Source organism: Talpa occidentalis, unplaced genomic scaffold, assembly GCF_014898055.3.
Source record: "Talpa occidentalis isolate TD23 unplaced genomic scaffold, MPIMG_talOcc4v2.1 talOcc4.5, whole genome shotgun sequence".
Lineage (NCBI taxonomy): Eukaryota > Metazoa > Chordata > Mammalia > Eulipotyphla > Talpidae > Talpa > Talpa occidentalis.
The window spans coordinates 117,721,052-117,743,083 of NW_023604861.1; the positions used below are offsets into that span (position 1 = coordinate 117,721,052).

Sequence of the window (22,032 nt, forward strand, 5' to 3'; positions counted from 1 at the left end):
ATGTTTTTAAGGTTCTGGATACACTTTATGAAATGTTTGTGTCAAAATAAACTCCCTCACCAGCAACATATGAGAATGTCCACCTCACAGCATCATTGCCAACACTGAATGTTTCTTGAAAGAAAAAAAAAATCTCTGCTAATTTGAAAGTAAAACAGCAGGTTATTATAATTTCACTGATTAAATTTCACAGAAAAATTAATAATCTTCCTCATTATTAATTATGATATATCTCCTTTACTTTTTCTCTTCTACCAGTAACCAGTTCATGGCCTTTCCCATTTTTTCCCCACTCTTCATCAACTTTAATGAAATGATTTTCTTTTGTAAAATTTCCACTGAAGCAACAATAACTCACCAGAGTTCATTTCATTGCACTAATTTAAATATTTTATTTAAAGAAATATACTGAAGACTACTGTTTATTGATAGGAAAAAATTTAAAGCATACATTTGTAAAGATCATTTTGTACTAACATTATAGGAAATAGAATTCTCCAAAAAACATGATTAGTTTTGTAGTGCTACTAAATGCAGAGATTGGTTTTACCTTTACATCTGAGCACATTACTATTACATCAAAAAGAAAAAGGATAATAAAAAATAACCCAGAATTTTAATTAATTTAACCTTTAGTAGACCATGTCTGACTTGTTGAAGAGTAAGTTCTTTTATTTACCTCTTCAAGGAAGTGATCATTTTTTCCACCATTTTCTGTATATCCTTATCCTATAAAAAAAATATATACATGGTGAAACATCACATTTGTCCTGATACTCTAGGTTCTTTGAGACAGGCCTTTGTTGAGTGAGGGGATGTTTTGAAAGACCATTAGAAAGTAACTGGGAATTTCTAAGGAGCAGACATGATTCAGATCTCTGTGAATTGGGATAAGGTAGGGAATTCTTTCCAGATTTTTCCTCTACCAGGCCTGGAGTGGTGGAACACAGGAAGGAGAGCCTTCCAGGAAAGCTGACTCACTACATCTTACTGGCGTGTTAAGGATAACACTGCTTTCTCTTTCAACACTAAGATGTGGAGGTAATACTAGCCCTAGCAGCAGGATTTGAAGAGATCTGAGCCTCCAGAAAAATCCACACTCCAATACTGACTTTATCAGGGAGTTTATATTTAAGATTAAAATTATGTAATGTGCTTTGTAGGATACCATATGTATTTTTTTAGGGGTATGTGTGGGAAACTTTCATTTTTAAATTGAGTAACAATTATCTTACAATGCTATTTAAGTTTCAGCAGTGTAGTTTCACACCTTAATACATATCTACCAAAGCATGCCCACCACCAAGGGTCTATTTACCATAGACCAACATCCATTTACCCCTTCCACCTATTCCTTTCCCCAACCCCTTCCCTCTGATTTCACTGTCAGATTTTAAGACTTTATTATTTGTTTTGTTTATTTATTTGCACCTCAGAGACCAAAACAGACTGCATCAGAAGGGAGAGATCCAAGCACATGTGTGATGGAAGGTGGGTGCAGAGGCACATATGGAGGTGGCAGTCTGAGACTGGAGAGGCCCAGGCCCTGGTGATTGTAACATAGTATATACAGATGCTGATTTACAATGATGTACACCTGAAACATACTGCTAAAAACAAATGTTACCTTAGTAAAACATAAAAAGGAAGACTTCATATGTATCTAAGTCAGTGGATGGTGTCTGACACTGGAATAGCACTGAAAAGGCAAGAGCACCATTGTCACTGTTTGGACTTACCTCATTGGTAACACAAGGCAGCAGCAATGCCAAGTTACAGAACTTCAAAGCCTCAGCTTTCTGTTCAAGATCTATATAACACTAGAAAAAAAAATCAATATAATGATAATCACATTTTTATGTAATGGACTCAAAGTGGTCTTAAAATAGTGATTTTCATTACCTTGGCTAAGTACATGTAGTTGGACTTAGAAAAACCAGGGTTTAGTTCTTCAACCTGATTTTAAGAGAAAAGAGAATAACAGGGCAATATTAAAACAATAGTAGTAGCCACTGAAGAGGATATGGTTCACTAAATCAAACAATAGGCAAATTGTATCAGAATTTGGGTTGGTTTTATCATATCTAAATTATGCATACAAGAGCTGGGGTACAGGCCAGAGATGCGGGGGGTGAGAGGATTTACCAGAGACAGAGTGGGGAACAGAACAGGCAGATTGACCAAAGTACAGTGCTGAGGGGAGCAGCAGGCAAGTCAGTAGAGGTCTGCTGTACCATGTGGGTTGCTCCCTGGCCAGCCGGGGACTGAACTCATGCTGCAGAGGCTGAGGATTGCTTCATAGTCCTGTGCTTAACCCCTTGTGCCACCAGGGAGGCCCCCCCATATCTAAATTATCTTATTTCAAGTATACTTTGGGTAGAAACATAGCTTTTGACTTTATCCATTAAAGTGAAATTACTTTTATGGTCAAAAAGTTGACAAAGCAATGAGATGCTCTAAGGCTTTGGGGTTCCTTTGTATAACCATCTCTATGCTTTCCCTTTTTTCCATTTAAGAACAATGCCAACTGCTGCTACACATGCCCAAGAACAAGCTATGGGCATTTCATAGTCTACACAGAAAACTGGAGTGGAGCATGACTGATGTCACATGGCCAATATCTTCCACGACATCAATATTTGATTTATTATTTCAACACATTCCACTTTAGTTGAATACTATGAAGTCCAAGATAGCAAGTACTTTCATGGAAAAGAGAAATCCTTAAAACAAGTAATAGAGCTACTTATAGATTTTAACAAGAGAATACTATGAAGTACTTTACTCCTCATCTACTAATTTTTAGTGTACCAGTTCCTTTTCTTTATCACTGGTAACTAAGAATTCTTTCCGGTATATGGCACTGCTACCAGAGGGCTCTCCTGGGACCCTAAGCCAGCTTGTGCCTCACAGTGAGCTTCTGCAGTTATAAATGGAAGGCAAGTCTGCTCCCAACCTGATCCTGCCCCACCCAGAGGGATGCAGAACCCTAGAGAACCTGTAAAATATTTACAAAAATTGCTTGTTTTGGGCCTCCCCGGTGGCGCAGTGGTTGAGCGCTGGGTTGCGAAGCTGCCCGCAGCCTCTGCAGCGCCGGTTTGATCCCCGGCCACCAGGTGAGGGTCCCACATGGCGCGCAGACCTCTCCTGCCGCCCGCTGCTCCCCTCAGCAGTGTACTTCGGTCCTTCTGCCTGCTCTGCTCTCCCCTCTGGCTCTGGTGAATTCTCTCACCCTCCTGCACTTCTGACTGTATCCAGTGCTTGTATAAATAAATAAATAAATAAATCTTAAAAAAAAAAAAAAAGCTATAAAAAAAAATTGCTTGTTTTACAAGACACAAACAGTCCAGGAATTTCCAAAATTAGAAGGTGAATGTTTCTCCATTTCAGTTTTACTCTCAATTTGTTGCAGGGAGTATGGGGAGCAGCATTCCTGGTGCTTCTCACTCTCTTTTGACAAGCACCTTGGAATGGATTTTTCAGACAGAGTTTAAGTCAAGGTCCCCAAGATGGTTAGTTATGGTGTTTACATTTTAATAAAGCTAACAGTCTACAGGATTTATCGAGCACTTACTAAGCAATTTACTTTTATTAACCTATTTAATCTTCACAGCAACACTATGAGGCAGGTACTATTATCTCCATGTTATTGATTAGAGAGAGAGAGAGGGGTTGGGGAAGAGAGAGAGAGTGGTGCTAAGTAACTTGCCCAATATTAATCAGTCAGTAAGTAGTAGAACTGGGATACCAGAGTTTCCAGAGCTTCCACTCTATTTCTACATTATTCTGCCTCTTAATAACTTGATTTTATCTTATAATATTTCAGGTCTGTAAGCACCTTGAGAACTTTTGTGCAGGGCCTCCCCTGGTGGTGCAGTGGTTGAGCGCTGGGCTGCGAAGCTGCCTACAGCCTCTGCAGCAATGGTTCGATCCCCGGCGGGGGTCCCACATGGTGCACAGACCTCTCCAGCAGTGCCCACTGCTCCCCTCAGCAGTGTATTTTGTCAGTCTGCCTGCTCTGTTCCCCGCTCTGGCTCTGGTGAATTCTCTCACCCTTCCGTGCTTCTGACTGCACCCAGTGCTTGTATAAATAAATAAATAAATCTTAAAAAAAAAAGAGAACTTTTGTGCAGTGTATTGAAAATATGACCCCCTTCCCCATTATAACTTTGATATTATGAAGAAATATTTAATTTGTTATAATTTAGCATCTTTTATAAATCATTTATCTCAAATATACCATGATCTGTAGTCTTATAACATTTAAAGTGAACTATTAATTCTCAGTGGTAGAAAGTGAAAATATGGGGATGATGCAGTCACAAACTTCATTCTTTTGTAGATTTTTGTGTGACACTCGAAAAAATTAAGTTCTTATGGTCTTGATTTCCTTTCTTTTTTAACATAAAGGATCATACTAAATAAAAAATAAGAAAAGGATCGTCCTAGAACTCTTTTGTGCTCGATCTCAGCACACTAAATTTTCCACTAAGCACTCGAGAAGCCAGTAGCTAGCTCAGAGAAGTATGAGGAAATTCATTTACACTCTGAGACTGTATGGTAGCTCAATTCCCTCTCAGTTCTACAAAATTGATACTCAACAACAAAAAAATATCACCAAGTACAATGTGGTGGACAATACCATTCAGGGCCTAATTTTGTCTATATGGTTACAAATCTGAAATAGGTAGGAAGGGAAAGAAAAGACATCTTTCAAGATTCTATAATTGGTTCCCTGGAAAGGGGACAGGATTAGCCCAATAGGAAGTTGATTATATGGATGTGTATATAGTTGCATGTGTGCACCACACATATTACTAGGCAGTTTTATAGCATAGCAATTATACATTTTAAAACAGGAATAAAAATGCTGGCTTGGTTTGATGCTCCAAGAATGTTCCAGAGAACTGTTTGCAATTTATGAAGTGGTTTACGAAATAACTCTTCCTTTTGCATCCTTTAGTTCCTTAAGATTAGACTGTCTCCATATTAGCCTCATCAAGAATTTTTGGACCTAAGTCTAATAATCAGGGCATGAATGCTCTTGCACATACTCCCATGACCTGGAGAGCTGCTTTTGGATTTGGTAGTCAGGGCTGCCACACCTAGGACCTAGAGTGTAGCCTGAAGCACTGAGAAATAGTTTGGATTTAAAACACATTACAAGAGCCCTCGAACAGAACATGCCAAACATAGGGTTCAAACTGTGGCTTCAGTAAGAGGTCTACTCATGAGAGGAGAAAGATTTCATTAACAAAGGTAGGAGGGACAGGTGGAGAGAGCAGCCAGTCTGGCACTCAAATAACTGACAGGCAAAATATACCTTAAGGAAATTTTGCAAAGCTTCTTCTACAGTTGAGGATGGTGTTTTTCCAAACAGAGTAGCAGCCATTTTTTTCTCAAGCCAGCTCAGTTTTGAGACCTGCAAATATAGAGCAGCATCACTTTTTGAAAGTTGTTCACCATTTGAATAAATAATCATTTCCAAGTTAGGTATGTATATATGTATGTACATCATATAATATACAGAAACATATTCATAAATAATAAATATATGAGATTTATTGCCTTTGTCATATTTTGTCTTTCTTTTCCACAATTCTGACAAACTAACTCAAAGACCACTGGTTAAAAAACCTATTGGAAATACACATAAGAAGATTTGTATTCAATCAGAGAAAAGGGGAGGGGTAGGAAGTAATGCTGATTTTGTTTGTTCTGATGGTGAATCTGAGACGAGCACACGGTGATTCTCTGCAAAGAGTGCAGTAGCTGTTAAGACCCGCCTTTGCCCTCTTCTTGCCTATTTCATGCTCCCAACCTGATCCAAAGAGCAGCATCTCCAAAAGAAATTATCTCACATAGATACTTTTAAATTTTATCCAATGGGTAAGACTAAAATAGCATCTCCTTTTGGTTTTTAATTATCCTTTCCCATGATATCCAATTTCAAGATGTATGTTTGTTGCTTTGCCTTTTTATTTCTAATTGCATTATGATCAGAAACCCTGTATATCAATTCTTTGAAATGTATTAAGACTTGCTTTACGACCTTACATAAAGTCGAATTTAGAAAACATTCCACATAAACATGTACCCTTTAATGATTAGATACATATTTTCATAGATGTCTATTAGATCAAGATGATTAAATGTGAGGTTCCAAAGTTTTATGTATTTTTTTTGTTTCTTGTCTTATTAGTTACCTAAAATTTACCACTAGTGGTATCCTTACTTCACTTCCATGTCTTTTTTTAATTCTTCCTTTCATATTTTCCATCTCTTTGTTTCTCTGGACAACATTCCAGGTAACATTTTTAGACTGAGAGTTCATGAATTCTTTCTTAAGGAGTGGCTATGTACTATTTTTTTTTTTTTTTTTTTTTTTTTCTAGAGGCATGTCTTATTTATTTATTTATTATTTGTTTGTTTGTTTGGTTATACATGCACTGGGTACAGTCAGAAGCGTGGGAGGTGAGAGAATTCACCAGAGCCAGAGCGGGGAGCAGAGCAGGCAGAAGGACCGAAGTACACTGCTGAGGGAGCAGCGGGTGGCAGGAGAGGTCTGCCGCCATGTGGGACCCTCCTCCGGTGGCCGGGGAGCAGCCGGGATCGAACCGGCTGCAGAGGCTGCAGGCAGTTTCGCAATCCAGTGCTCAACCGCTGCGCCACCGGGGAGGCCCTGGCTATGTACTATTAAACCTTTCCACTGAGTTTTCTTTTACTGTCAATTAATATACTTTTTATATAAAAAGTTGTTTCATCATTTTTTTAATTTTCCTTGACATTTTTATAGTTTCATACTTCTTGTTTTTTTTCCTCTTAATTCTTCTAATTTTTTGAAACATGATCCATAGATGTCTAAATTCTGTATTCTGTGTTTCCAAAATCTGAAATATGTTTAGGTCTATTTCTGTTCTTTTTTGTTCGCTTCTGTTGACTTGTCATTCTGACATCTTATTTCCTCTTGTATTCCTCTACTTCTGACTGTGAGCTCATCAATGCAAGGCCATGCTGCAAGACTTTTACAACTTTATAACTCTGAGAAGGTGTGTTCCTCCAGGAGGTTTAGCTTCTGCCATTTATCTATGGTCTGAAGATTAGGATTCATTTTGAATTAAAATTTCTTTCTTGGCATTTTTAAGCCTAAATAAATAATATATGTTTAACTACTAGACTCATGTGATGTTGAGTCGACGGTTTTTAAATCTTAGGGGGCATTACCCACCTTCATGAAGACTCAGATTCTTAATATTTAAAGCTGGAATAATATAAAATATTTATAGCACTATTAGAAGTACTAAATAAAATAAGAAATATCAAGTATTAAATGCACACCATAGGTGATCAATAAAAACGATCTTCCTTCTTTATTTATTCTTTATCGCTTTCAAGACTATTTAAAAGACTTTTCTTGCCTGCCCTAATTTTCTCATTCAGAAACAGCATTTCTCTTCAAGGTAATTTTTTCATAAATCTCAACACACATTTTCACATTCTGCTAACATTCCGTAAACTAAAGTCATTTAAGACACTGGGCCTTCAACTTAGCATCTATCTTAATTCATTGCATCTCTCATCCCCTTCAAGTTCCTTGAAGACAAGGACAGTGTTTTATTAACCTTAACACAAGTGAGCACATAATTTATGCTCAATATAGTCTGATAAATGAAAAAAATCCCTCCCACAAAATGGAGATGAGTGCTCCAGTCCAGGGTGCACATCACAAATGCAGAGGAGAGAGCACAAAGGAAGCATGTGACTGCTGTAGTAAGGACAAAATACATCAAATCACATTAGTATACAAATTATAAACTCATCAAATATGTATTGAGTTTATAATTTTCCCTACCATTGGCATCTGGTAAAGCAAAAGCCATTGAAAATACGTAATCTTAGTATACTCAAATAAAATTTATAGATAAAAGTATTTAACTTACAGTGTAACAGTATCTTCCCTTGAGGTAATACAAAAAGGGTTCTTCAGGTAAAAATAAGATTGCCTTATCTAGATGGTCCTGAAAGAAAATGCAAAAGAAATATCATCTCCCAAGTTACAGGAAGTATTGGATAGAAGTGCACTCAGTGAATTCACAGGGGCTTTACAGTGCTGTCTCATCCTCCCCCCCAAACCCCATCATTAATTGAAGTCTTACCAATAATTCAATTCTCAAAAACAATTGCTCGCAGCTAGAACCAGAACTGTGACTATGATTTAATTAGGCTACAGATAATTTAAAGCCAAAATGTTACTATAAAAACAGAAAACATCCAAGGCAAATGTTCATCCATAATTTGCCTAGATAACACTTACTGATTCAGAGGCAAACTTACACATAGCAAATGATTAGCGTATAATGGAGGAAAGAACAGCAGAACTAGGTGGGAGAGGAAACTACTCACCTGGTGTTGTCAAAATGGTTATAGGAAGCTGGAAAGCAAAGAATTCTTTGTCCATCCCTACAGGGCACTTCTGATGGGGATTCTACTTTTCCCACCAAGTCAACATGTGGAAAATATTAACTAATTATGATGGTGAGGATCTCGTGAAAAATAAGCTAATCCTCTGTCTTTGAAAAAAATAATACCCATGCACTATGTGACTTCGTTCAGGATCTAAAATGATCATCTTAAATCACCCACAGTTTTAATTCTTTTTGTCACAATACTATTTAAAGACTGCCATTTCATTTAAAGAAAAAAATAATTCAAGCAGAATAGCTCTGAGTAATCAAAGATTAGTAACTAGTAGTTAATTTGTTGAATCATTTGATTAATACCTGTTAGTGGAACATGAAGCTACACCAATACATTTTTAATATCAAGAAATACCTTGAAGTGCTGTCCATAGTTCACTTTGTTTTGTAAGCTCTCAAACTCAGATACGTGGCCACATAAAACTGCATACCTGCAAAGGAAAAGAAACAGTGGGTGTTGTGTGAATTTTTGACATTCATTAATGTTTAACAAAGTATTCATATAGGTGCCAGGACGCTAACAACAATAAATACTTAATATTAACATGAGGTCAATAATGATGTCATGGTCTCCTTTAATGTCATTTGAAAATAAAATAAATATCATGACTAAAAATGAGGAAAAGTTAAAGATAACTTTAAAATATACTTTTCCAAAAAAATCCCCCATGTGCCTCAATCCCTCAGTACATAACTAGAAAAGGGTATCCCATGGATTTTTTGTAAAGCTTTCTTTTTTCCATTGGGAACACAAAATTGATATAATTATTTGACTGTAAATTGGGTGCAATATTTGTTCAACAATTTGCTTACTCTAAATACCGGAATATATTACTTTTCACATTCAGAGTGTTTTTGTGCAAAGGTCTTCAATTATTTCATGGTGTTTCTTTCTGAGGCAAAATACTCATTTACTGGAATTATTTTTTTTTTTTTTAAATTTTATTTTTATTTTTTATTTATTTATTTTTTTAATAGAGGCATGTTTTATTTATTTATTTATTTTATTTTGTTTTGTTTGTTTTTTTGTTTATACATGCACTGGGTACAGTCAGAAGCGCGGGAGGGTGAGAGAGTTCACCAGAGCCAGAGCGGGGAGCAGAGCAGGCAGAAGGACCGAAGTACACTGCTGAGGGGAGCAGCGGGCGGCAGGAGAGGTCTGCGCGCCATGTGGGACCCTCCTCCGGAGGCCGGGGAGCAGCCGGGGATCGAACCGGCGCCGCAGAGGCCGCGGGCAGCTTCGCAACCCAGCGCTCAACCGCTGCACCACCGGGGAGGCCCTACTGGAATTATTTTAAGAGTAGGTGTTAATTTTCACTTGCATTATTATAACAGCAAATAGGAGATGTAATTTTGAGTATCTTGATAAGCATAACTTTTAGGTACAAAAATTACAATTTTTTTAATCTAGAGCAGAAGACCCTTCCTGGACACCAAAGATCACATAATTTCATTCATTTTATACACAACCAATTAGTCGACCATTTTTAGTGATGACTTTTTTGACCTCTTAATTTCCAATTTCTTTATAACCAAAAAGTCTTCTATTCTAGGAGCAAAAATGATGACTAAATTAACCTATTAAAGATGATCCAAGAATGTAGCCAGATCAGGAAATACTACTACTTCTTACAAATTCTAAAATCAGACTGTATTTCACATACTTGTCTGCACCTACCAGAGACTGAACTTTTAAGGAAAGACTGCTGGAAATGACTGTTGAGGTCCCTTGTGAAAACCGCTAGCATCACCTTCGGCTGCCCTGTGTTCTTTTGAAAGACTGTCATTCTGTTCTGTCATTCCTCCCAGAGTTCCAGATGGGGGAGCAAAATTTCACACAACTGCATCCTTAAATTCCTCATTTTTTGATATGGGAATCGCCATTTCCCAAATTCTTTGAGCTTAAAACCAACCTTAAGCCACTTTAAAAAAGAAACACTTTTGGGCCTCCTCGGTGGCGCAGCGGTTGAGCCCTGGGTTGCGAAGCTGCCCGTAGCCTCTGCAGCGCCAGTTCAATCCCCGGCTGCTCCCCGGTCACCGGAGGAGGGTCCCACATGGCACACAGACCTCTCCTGCCGCCCGCTGCTCCCCTCAGCAGTGTACTTCGTCAGTCTGCCTGCTCTGCACTCCTCCCCTCTGGCTCTGGTGAATTCTCTCACCTTCCCGTGCTTCTGACTGTACCCAGTGCTTGTATGAATAAATAAATAAATCTTTAAAAAAAAAAAAAAGAAACACTTTTATTTTAAAATAGCTTGAGATTCACGGGAAAGTTGTAAAGACAGAACAGAGTCCCTGTAGACCCACACCCAGTTTCCTCCACTGTTTATACCTTACAGGCTATGGTACATTTACTACATTACCACATGTTGACATATGATAGCAGTACATAATTTTTCAATGAACCAATGTTAAAACATTACTAAGTGATCTCTACACTTTATTCAAATTTCTATTTGTTTTTTCTTAATGTTCTTACATTTTGACATTTTTCTCTCCATCCTTCCTTCCACACTTATTCCTATTACTTTACACCTGGTTATGTATCTTTTTCAACACGTGAAAAAATTTTGAATTGCTATTATCACCCATCAAATGCCTTTCCCCCCAGTTTTGTGTTATTTGCAAGTTTTATAAGCATGCTTTCAAAATCTTCATTACCCGAAAAAATTACTGAGTACACTACTACGTAAGATATTCATCCTGGAATCCTAGACTTATTTCTATATTGACAATGAGATAGCCAAAACTATTCTGCTGAATAACTTGGCTCCAAACTTTCCATCGTCATGGACAAGCCAGCAGTTGCTTGCCCATATTTCCACACATTTGTCCACAAGAATTTATATGTGAACTTACCTTGATGCTTTGCTTAAATATAGATAGAGCTCAATTTCCCTATTCTACCTACTAGTAAAGAAGTAAAAGAGCATGTCACATTTTTAGAAATATCTTATGTTGGGTCTATTTGAATATCTTCATCCAGAAATTCAAAGAACAATCTAGCTGACTGCTGGAATCACAGAAGAGCACATGTTCACTCATCGTTAGTGGTGGCATCAATCCTCTATTTTCTGAAAATCAGAACTAGTTATGTCAATCTTATATTGCTAGTATTGTTCTTATATTGTTCTTATATTGCTCTCTCAGCACGTTCTCTCCAAGTTTCTGAGTGATGAAAAAAAATCCATGAACTATGAATACCTTTATATGAAATTTGTATTTTTTTCTTATAAAAAAACTTCACTAGGGACTTATAGTTTTTCATAATCTTTTTAAAATATGCTTCTTAATAGTCTAAAATATTATTTATCTTTCTACACATGATAAATTCAGAGTTTACCTGACCTCTCTTCCTCAAAGAATGATCACTTTTCTGGCAATTAATTTCGCCCATTTCAGTGTGTGTGTGCCCGTGCACACACATGTGTGTGCATGCATGAGTTATTTTTATGTATTTTTCATTTAAAAAATGGGATTGTAATTTGTATTTCATAAACTCTCAGGTTGATGGGAACTCTGAAGAAAGTTGATTCACTATATGGTCTATTACCTCCATCTAGAGGTCATTCTAACTAAGCTTTCACAAAAATTCTGTATTTTCTTTGTATTGATATTGAACTATATCTTTAATAATTGACAAACATCCTGTTTCAACAACTGCTGGAATAACCTCATTAGCTTTCTGTAGTAGTAAGAAAGACAATTCAGCGTCAATGCTATTTATACTGCAAGAAAGCAGAGAAAGACTATTGTATAGAAGGGACACTCAGTATGTAAGAATATAAGAACTGGATTTTGTTTTTGTTTTTTTTTAAGATTTATTTATTTATGCATACAAGAACTGGAGTACAGATCAGAGGTGCAGGAGGGTGAGAAGATTCACTAGAGACAGAACGGGGAGCAGAACAGGCAGATGGATCGAAAACACTGCTGAAGGGAGCAGCGGGTGAGACGGGAGAGGTCTGCCCCACCATGTGGGTATTTCCACAGCTGGCTGGGATTGAACCCGCACTGCAGAGGCTGCGGACAGTTTCACAGTGCTGCGCTCAACCCCCTGTGCCACCAGAGAATCCCAGAACTGGATTTTGTTTTTCCACTTGTTTGATCCTTGGTTATGAGTAGCCCTCCTTACCACCCTACACACAAGCACACTGCCTTATCTACTCTAGCCATAAAATGGGGGAAAAAAGAAAACTAGCAGGCAAACTATAACTTGAGACACACAGCAGGGGAAGGGGAGGAAGAAGGGTTAAAGCGAGAGAGGGAAAAGCACAAGAGACAAGCCTGTTGCCAAAAAACTGCAATCTATTGGTGATCTCACTCTCTTGATTTTAGGAGTATTTTAGGCTGGTGCAACAAAAACAATAGGATCTTATTGAAAGTTGATAAAGCTGATACAGCTCATATACAAAGCAATTCTGCTTTAGAAAAGATGAAGATGAAAAACAAGTCTTTAAAATGGTATTTGTTTTTCAGTTATTCCCCCAAATGTCAATCCTTTATAGTAACTACTCATAAACTCTGCATCTTTTATTTCAAACTGAGGGCATATAAACTATGACATAACCTTATAAACCAAAATTTTGCTGTAGGGCTAGATGGCAAACATTTTAAATCTTAGGGTCAAAGAGTCTGTTATAAGTACTCGACTTTGTCACTATGCTTATAGGCTACAGTTTGTCAACATTTGTGATGTTGAATGAAAGAAAAAATATCTTAACATATTAAGAAAGATTCCAGCAGAACAAGATCTTTTCTCGACATTTTATTATAATTAACCTAAATTTCATCCATTGTTTCTTAAGTCAAAGTTTTTCTTTCTTTTTTCATCACTTTAAACCTCCACTATTTATGGAATGAGAACTCTTATATTCAGTAGACACATTATAATAAGCTCTATGAATTAAGGTAAAATTGAAATTTGAATTTAGTGTTAACTGAGTAGACTTAATTATATTTTTAAAAGATTGATTGATTGATTGATTGATTTATACAAGAACCGGGGTACAGGCCAGATGCACAGGAGGGTGAGAGAATTCACCAGAGACAGAGCGGGGAACAGAACAGGCAGACTGATGAAATACGCTGCTGAGGGGAGCAGCGGGCGTGGCAGGAGAGGTCTGCTGCACCATGTGGGACCCTTGCTGGCTGGCCGGATCGAACTGGCGCTGTAGAGACTGCAGACAGCTTCACAGCGCTGTGCTCAACCGCCTGCGCCACCAGGGAGACCCGACTTTACTATTTTTAAATAAAAAACTAATACTAAATAAGAAATCATATGAAAGACAATTGTGCTGCACCTCCCCCTGCAGTGACCCTTAGGGCTAATGGCTTGCGCCACGGTCCCTAGGTCCGGCAGTTAAATGCTCTGGAAGAAATTGTTATTGCTATTGGCGATGAGGTTCAACTCCTCAAACAACAACTGTCTACTCGATGCCATGCTCAGTTTCGTTTCATTTGCGTTATGCCTCTGCATTATAACTCTTCCTTACATTGGAATCTTACCAAACATCACCTATTGGGTATCTGGCGTAACAATGACCTTTCTCATGACCTCTCGTCTCTCCAATCTGAAATTTCTGCTGTCAGTAAATCTCATCTGGATACTTCAGTCTCTTCCTTTGCCCATTCTCTAGCTTCTACTCTCCAATCTTTGACTCCTACTCACTGGTATCATCTTGTTCTTTCCTTCATTGCTCTTTCCCTACTTGTCCTTCTCCGTTGTCTTTTAACTCCCCTCTGTGTCCGCTCACTTCACAGGTCGATCTACCGCCTTCAACGTGACATGTACGCCTACCAACTCCGTTTTAAAAAAAACAAAGGAGGACCTGCTGCACCCCCCTGCAGTGACCCTTAGGGCTAATGGCTTGCGCCACGGTCCCTAGGTCCGGCTGGGCAACCAGCGCGCAGGCGGAGAACAGCAAAACCCCCTGAAGATATACTTGCTGCACCTCCTCCTGCAGTGACCTCTAGGAATCCCTAGGTCCGGCTGGGCAACCAGCACGCAGGAGGAGAACAGCAAAAAATCGCCTGAAGACATAGATAAGACGGAAGCCTGTTGAAAGATAACGACCACCAGAAGCCACTACAGGAACGCTGTCCGCTAGGAAACTTATCTCACCTTCTCTAGACCCACAAACTTTATTCTAATACAACTGTCTCTCTAAAATCTTTTCTCTTTCTCTGTTTAAAAGGTCATTGGTTTGCCGATTAAAAAAAGAACATGCGAAATCTAATAACTAGGCTGATTCAAATGAAACGTTACTAAACTCTGTGTATTAATTGAACTGCTAGCTTAATAATTTCTCCGTTGTATACTTAGCCTTGTTTGTATTAATCTAAATGATAAAAATAGTACATTGTGAAAAGTAAAATTCACCTGTGTTAATTAATAGTAATAGTGAGTAGTTAAAACAAAAAGTAATCATATAAAACAAAAAGAAAAATTAATAGCCTAACTACTTAGGAATGCGCCTGGGTCCAGATATAAATCACTGCCCTGTCAATGATAAGCTAAACCTATAAGCAAGCTGATTTCTTCACTGATGTTCGCCATTCCTATGCTTTTAGAAAACATATATATACTGGTCACCAACTCAAATAAAATCACATTCAGATTTTCACTCTTGAAGTGTGTCTGTTTGTCATTTCTTTAACCAAATCCCTGACCACCCTGCGCAGTCTCTCAACCCTGAGACAGCCTCATCGCTCACTGCTGTGCTGGTCCGCGGCACAATTGGATCATTACTCTGTGTGCATCAGTAAGATATAACTTTAGATTAAACCCCACAGTTATAAACAAGGAAGTTAATTCAGAACAAAAAGATGAACAAAGAAGAAGTAGCCAGACTGGGAAAGACAGACTAAAAACTCTCTAAGAGAATTAATAGTAATTTTTCTCATAATTTGTTCTCATTAAATGGATTTCAAGATATTTATACACCCCTATGCCCATTACAGCATTATTTATGATAGCTAAGATATCGAAACAACCTGTGTCCGTAGATGAGTGAGTGAATAAAGATGTGGTAACATGGTGTGTGTACACACACACACACAAACACAGTACCCATACATGACACACTAAAGAAATGATTCACAGGTTCTGCCAAGCTTACCCTTCACCTATCTCTGGCTATAGGCTATGTGAGCACAAAGAATTCACTGTGGAAGGAACAGACCTGGAGGGAGAATTTCTGTTGATAGAATTGTTAGGATTTTACGGATTCCACCATTTACCTTTTCATGGGAGATAATTGGGGCTAGACTTGCATTTCACCTTAGGTCAAGTGAAGATGGTTTCAAAAGATAATCTTATTTTGGCATGTGTTTAGTGGTGTTTAGGGTACATAAAAAGGGTTACACACCTGACTCCTGCCCAGGAAAGCTTTTAAGATAAGAGTTTATGAGTGGAGCTCCCCCTGCTGGTAGCAGAGTAAAGAAATAGGTCTGTTTTGGAAACTGGTTTGCACTTCACTTTGGTGGGGCAAAAATAAACCTTTCCTAGGACAAACGTGGTCTTATAGAAAGTGAGCCTTTGGGAGAGGTTCTGCCTAAGAGTGCCCCAGAGAAATAAAATAATTTCAAACTGGGGTGCATTTCTGGAAACCTAGGGCTGAGGGAAGGGGGATAAATTAATGTTATCTTCCTAAGCAGCAAGTGTACCTGTATTACTCAGGAGTAAAAAAACAACAGAGAAACTAAAAAAACATTATATACATGGAAATACAGGTAAAAGGAAGCATTAATTGAAAACAACATATTTCTTATTTATGTTTTACAATTCTAAATATACAAAGGATTTAAACTAAAACATACATTCAATAATTTTTTCCCTCTAAGACATTCACCTATACCCATTTAAGTAATGAAATTCCCTTTTTTAAATCTTTCTTACATTATAAATGGCTTGTCTTTGCCCTGTGAAATTTGTATATCCTACTCATGAAGGTATAAGAAGAGGCTAATGTGCTTTTATTCTTTGAAGCATTCTCCCTATATTTTATTTAGAAACATGATATCATTTTAGTATTTGCTGTCAAACAAAATGTTATATTAAATTAGATTTAATTAGAATTTATTACATACAAAGTCACTGAATATGGTAGATTCATTTATGAAATCTTCAGTGAAAATTAACCTAAATATATTTAAGATATACATACTGAAAAATACATGAGAATAAAGAGAACAAGAACAGTTACTGGACTATTTACTAAATACATGTTTCAGTGAATGTGATGGACAGATTAAAGGGGTCAATTATCATTTATAAAGAGGTATGTCAGAATTTAAAGAGACTCACAAATTCTATGTACTTACCACAGATGACAATATCCATTCATGGGTGCTCTAGATATAGCTTTTTCACCTAATGTTTTCCCTATAAGATAAATGTACATATACTTAGTACTTTCATGTGAGCTGGTAAGAAGATTATTGAATTAAGTCAGTGGTTCCCCAAAGTATAGTTTCAAGACTAGAGGTATGAGTGTCACCTGGAAACTTGTAAGAAGACATGAATTTTTGACAACATGAGATCTCCTTGATCACAAAATCTGGAACTCAAGCTGTTTTAATGAGCCTCTAGTTGAGTTTAATATATGTTCAATTTTGAGATTCATTGACCAAAGTGATTTAACCAAGTGTAAAAATGTCATCCAATCATTTAAAAGCTTTCACAGAAATAGTTTTTTTATTAATGAATTACCATTGTTTTATATCCTTGTTAATATTTTGACAATATAGGATTTCTCCCCTTAGGTGTGGTCATAGTAGCTCTCCCACCATAAAAGCAGAGTCCTCAGCTTCAGTCCCCTGTATTCTACCCTACCCCCCCTTTTCCCCCAACCCCTTCCCCAGCTCCCTCTTAAGTCTGCTCTCCTGCTCGCCACTTGGATGCCTCAGATGGTCAGTTTTCAAAGATTAGTTTTATATAGTTTGCCTTTATTTGACCCTTTGTTTGGTTTCTCTACATGTAAGTGAGACCATCCAGAATTTCTTTCCCCTTTTAGCCTACACAGATAATTTTGTAATTAACTCAAGCAACATCATTGAGTGTTTACTAAGTACTATATTATATAAGTCTCTGGGAATAAGAAGTCAAATAGGATACAGTTCTTGACTTCTAAGGGTTCACAGTGGAGAAGGCAGCAAGTAAGTATATACAATATATGAAAATTAAAAGCAAGATTTGACATACTTGTTTTTCTTTTTTCTTTGTTTCTTTTCTTTTTATTGTTGTTATGGAAAATTTAGAGGACAATATAATGAATTACCATATACTCATCATTCAGCTTAAACAAATGTCAACTCAAGGCTCATTTCATTTTATCAAGATAAACTGAAAAATATTGAAGTCTGAGAAGTTATTTCTTTGTGTTACATGGGGTTCTAGTAACAGGGTTACTTTTGGTGAATGACTACTGCTGAAAACAATTGCCTATTATTGCTTCTTAAACATCACCACTGAATGTCTTCTCTTTCTGTGATTTTATAAGCTTTAAAGGCTAAAATGACTTTTTCAGTTGCCTAGTATAATATGCACAAATATTTTAAAAGAATATATACTTTAGTATTTAAAAAAACCTTTCTGTCCTAAGGCTTTGTGCATTTTTCAGCAACAGGTAATACTGTAATAAACATATTGGTTTTAGCTAAGATAATTGAGCTTTAATTAAAATTCATTATGTATTATAGACAATAAATGTGGAATATGGATAATCAATCTTTACAAAACACTTACCAATATTAGCATAATGTTTCTTTTCTTGTCTATCTGTAGATAGCTCACACATGTCTCCATATGCACGGGCAAGCCGCCAAATAAACTCAATTTCATCTCTAAACTGAAAAGGTAGAATTGCACTTCAGATTAACTCAGTGTGTGTAAATGCTAAGTTGTTATATTAATAACTAAAAGACAGAAATCTTAAAATACAGTTTCTCCTTCACCCAGAGTAGTATGTCTTATTCTTTGTTATAAAAGTCATTAAGTATATATCAAATGAATAAAATAACCGGTAAATCTGCATAATCATATTTCTAGCTCTTAGAGACTAATGAATTCACATTTACTTTTCAAAAATTTTAGTCATATTAAACAAATATTTTGCATCAGCTATTCAGCTTATGTCACATTTGCTGTAATCATAATATGAATGAGGTAGTAGATTAAATAAAATAAAAACTATACAAACATGTTATTGTCATGTATCTCTTACCTTTTCCTTGTGGTCACAAAGTAGTTCAAAACTCTCCATCTTACTAGCCTCATTCTTACGTAAATTATCTGCCTTTTGAAGAAGGACATCTAAATTTAATTCTTCTATTTGTGTGTTAAATGCCTTCGGATCAGGAAAACTCTGTTCTTCTGTGTCAGTATTAGCTGTAATATACCTAAAATTGCAGAAATAATCATCAATACCCTTGAAAATTATAGTATAATAGCCAGAATGATCAAATCATTCCATACTTACGCTTCAAACTCTGCAATGGTGTTCCTTTTAAACAAGGCTCTATAAAATTTGTGTCCTAACCCTGTCACCTTTCTGACCTTGCTTTCCTACCACTCATCTCACTCACTTAATTCCACACTGCCTGCCTAACTGCTCCTTAAAAGTGTCACGTATGCTCCTACCTTAGAACCTTTTGCTTGCTATTCCTTCTGATGGAATGCTCTTCTCTCAGAGAGCATATAACTTCATGCCCTCACTTCCTGTAATGTTACCTTCTCCATGTGGCCATTCAGACCTTGCTAATGCTGCAAGCCCCACACTCCAACCCTCCCCATTCCCTTTACCTCCAACCTCTCTTATCATGCCTGACTTTTTTCTGTAGTATATATCATCTTCTAATATACTATTTAGTTTACTAATCTACTACAAGTGTAATTTTTCATCAGTATCTCTCCCACTAGAATACAAGCTCTCTGACAATAGGATTTAACTTATGCATCAAGTGCCTAGAACAGCACCTGATATACAGTGGATACACAGTGAATATTATTGAATGTACAATGCAGAGTTGTAGGAACTGAGAGGACATTCAACTTTATAAAAATAATATACATTTATATATTTCATAGAAATATTTTTACATGCAAAACATTTATTTACAGTTCAGGATGATGTTCTGACTCAGCTTAGTTTTAAAAAAATTCATGTTGGGGCCTCCCTGGTGTCGCAAGGGGTTAAGCACCGCACTATGAGGCAATCCACAGCCTCTGCAGCATGAGTTCGATCCCCAGGCAGGGAGAAACCCACATGGTGCAGCAGACCTCTCCTGTCTTGCCTGCTGCTCCCCTCAGCAGTGTATTTCAGTCAGTCTGCCCATTCTGTTCCCCACTCTGTCTCTGGTGAATCCTCTCACCGCCCCCCCATCCCCCACATCTCTGGCCTGTGCCCCAGCTTTTGTATGCACAAATAAATAAATCTTAAAAAAAATAAAAAAATTCATGTTACCTCCACCTTTGCTTTTGGTGACATACAATGCAAATAAATCACTTTGATTTATTCAAATCCTGTCCTGTTCTGAAAAGATTTTAAGGAGTTATATGAGGATATACAGCATAGAATACATTGGAAATAGAAAAGATAAAAACTAGGTAAAATGTTAGTGAGGTCAATTAAAAAAATACATCTACTTTAGATATCTACACTTGCCACGAGAGACACAAACGCAGTTCTTTATCTTCCAGCAGCCAATACAGTCACATTTCCTTGCAGATACTAAAAAATACAAATGCAGCAAGTTCTTGAGAAAAGTGTAACCATTTCTAATACTAAAACTCAAACTTCTTGCAGTCTTTATTATAAAGACTTTATATAAAATGATATTTAACTTCTTCAACAAATTAATGGAAACTTCATTCTTCCAGTTATTTAGAATCATCCATAACTCTACTTTTTCTCTCTAAGCAATATCCAGTCTGTCAGAAATTTCTTTTGGTTCTATCTTCGAGATACATCCAGAATACAGGTACTTCTCACTACCTCAACTTACAACTGCCCTGGTCTAAACCATCATCTTCCTCATCTGAGGTCCTACTAAGGGCTTCCTATCATGACTCCCTGCTTTAATATTTTAACACATAGCTTATTTTCAACACAGTAGCCAGAATGATCCACTGTAACCTTTAAATGATCCTTTAAAACCTATATCAGATCATGTCAGTCTTTGCTAAAAACTCTTCACTGGATGTCCAAATTAGAGTGAAAGCCGAATGGTCTGAAGACCCTAAGTATTCTGAGTCAATTCCTTCAATCTCATCTCCTATCCCTCTTCTACTTTTGCAGAGTACTGCAGGCATGCTGGTTGGTATTTCTGGAACACATCCGTGACACTCCACCCAATCAGTCAAGGAAATGAAATAAAAGGTGGTCAGATTGGAAAGAAAGAAATAAAGAACAAGATGACATTATCTTGTTCATACAAAATTCTAAAGAATACACACACAAAAAAAAAAAACAATTAGAACTGGGCCTGGTGGCGCAAGGGGTTGAGCACTGCACTATGAAGCAATCCACAGCCTCTGCAGCATGAGTTCCATCCCTGGCTGGCCAGGGAACAACCCACATGGCACAGCAGACCTCTCCTGTCTCGCCCGCTGCTCCGCTCAGCAGTGTACTTCAGTCAATCTGCCTGTTCTGCTCCCCACTCTGTCTCTGGTGAATCCTCTCAACCCCCCCTTTTCTGGCCTGTACCCCAGCTCTTGGTTGCATAAATAAATAAATTAAAAAAAAAACTATTAGAACTAATAAATGAGTCCAACAAGGTTGCAAGATACAAGATCAACCTAAGAAAAGCAATTGTATTTCTATATACTAGCAATGAACAATTCAAAAATAAAGAGAACAATTTCACTTACCATACTATTAGAAGAACTAAATTCCTAGGAACACATTTAACAAAAGATATGTAAGACCTGTACACTGAAAACTGCAACATGTTGAAATTAAAGAACCTAAATACGTCTCACTCTCATTGATTTAAAGATGGTATTATACAGAGATAAAGCAGTTCGTACTAAAATATCAGGTGGAAAATTTTTTCCAGAAATTGACAAGCTGATCCTAAATTTCACAGGTAATGCATGCAATGTAGGGTCATCCAGGATACCCCAAAAAATCTTGTTAAAGGAGAAAGTTGAAGGATTCAGGCTTCCTGGTTTCAAAATTTACTATCAAGTTACCATAATCAAAATAGTATAGTCCATAAGGATAAACATATGGAATACAAATTAAAGGTCTATTAAAAATAAGCCTCCAGAAATAAACCCTTTTGTTTATGGTCAATTTATTTTGACAAGAATAACAATACAATTCAATGGAGGAAACAATATTATTCTCAACAAATGGTACTGGACATCCACATACAGAAGAATGAAGCTGAATCCTCTCTCTCTCTCTCTCTCTCTCTCTCTCACACACACACACACACACAGACACACACATACACATATATATATACACACACATATAGCACATAAATATTTATGATATACACACACACATACACACACTCTCTTCAACTCCCAATGAATCAAAAACTCAAA

The 22,032-nt window shown here is 37.1% G+C and overlaps 1 protein-coding gene across 4 annotated transcripts in view; it reads right to left on the bottom strand.

Annotated features, from left to right (window-relative positions):
* Positions 1-353: 353 nt before the first annotated feature.
* RMDN2 (regulator of microtubule dynamics 2) overlaps positions 354-22,032 on the bottom strand; it is a 40,267-nt gene continuing 18,588 nt past the window's right edge. Inside the window, exons 2-10 of one of the 4 annotated variants that reach the window (XM_037528213.2) lie at positions 18,701-18,875; positions 18,223-18,325; positions 16,800-16,860; positions 8,833-8,908; positions 7,941-8,018; positions 5,324-5,422; positions 1,903-1,956; positions 1,740-1,820; positions 354-729 (exon numbers count right to left, since the gene is read on the bottom strand). In XM_037528213.2, coding sequence (XP_037384110.1) covers positions 676-729; positions 1,740-1,820; positions 1,903-1,956; positions 5,324-5,422; positions 7,941-8,018; positions 8,833-8,908; positions 16,800-16,860; positions 18,223-18,325; positions 18,701-18,875 — 781 coding nt within the window. In that variant the 3' untranslated portion in view covers positions 354-675. Of the gene's footprint in view, positions 730-1,739; positions 1,821-1,902; positions 1,957-5,323; positions 5,423-7,940; positions 8,019-8,832; positions 8,909-16,799; positions 16,861-18,222; positions 18,326-18,700; positions 18,876-19,944; positions 20,009-22,032 lie in introns of those variants that run through there. The other 3 variants (XM_037528212.2, XM_054701198.1, XM_054701197.1) reach the window with 3 other exon arrangements.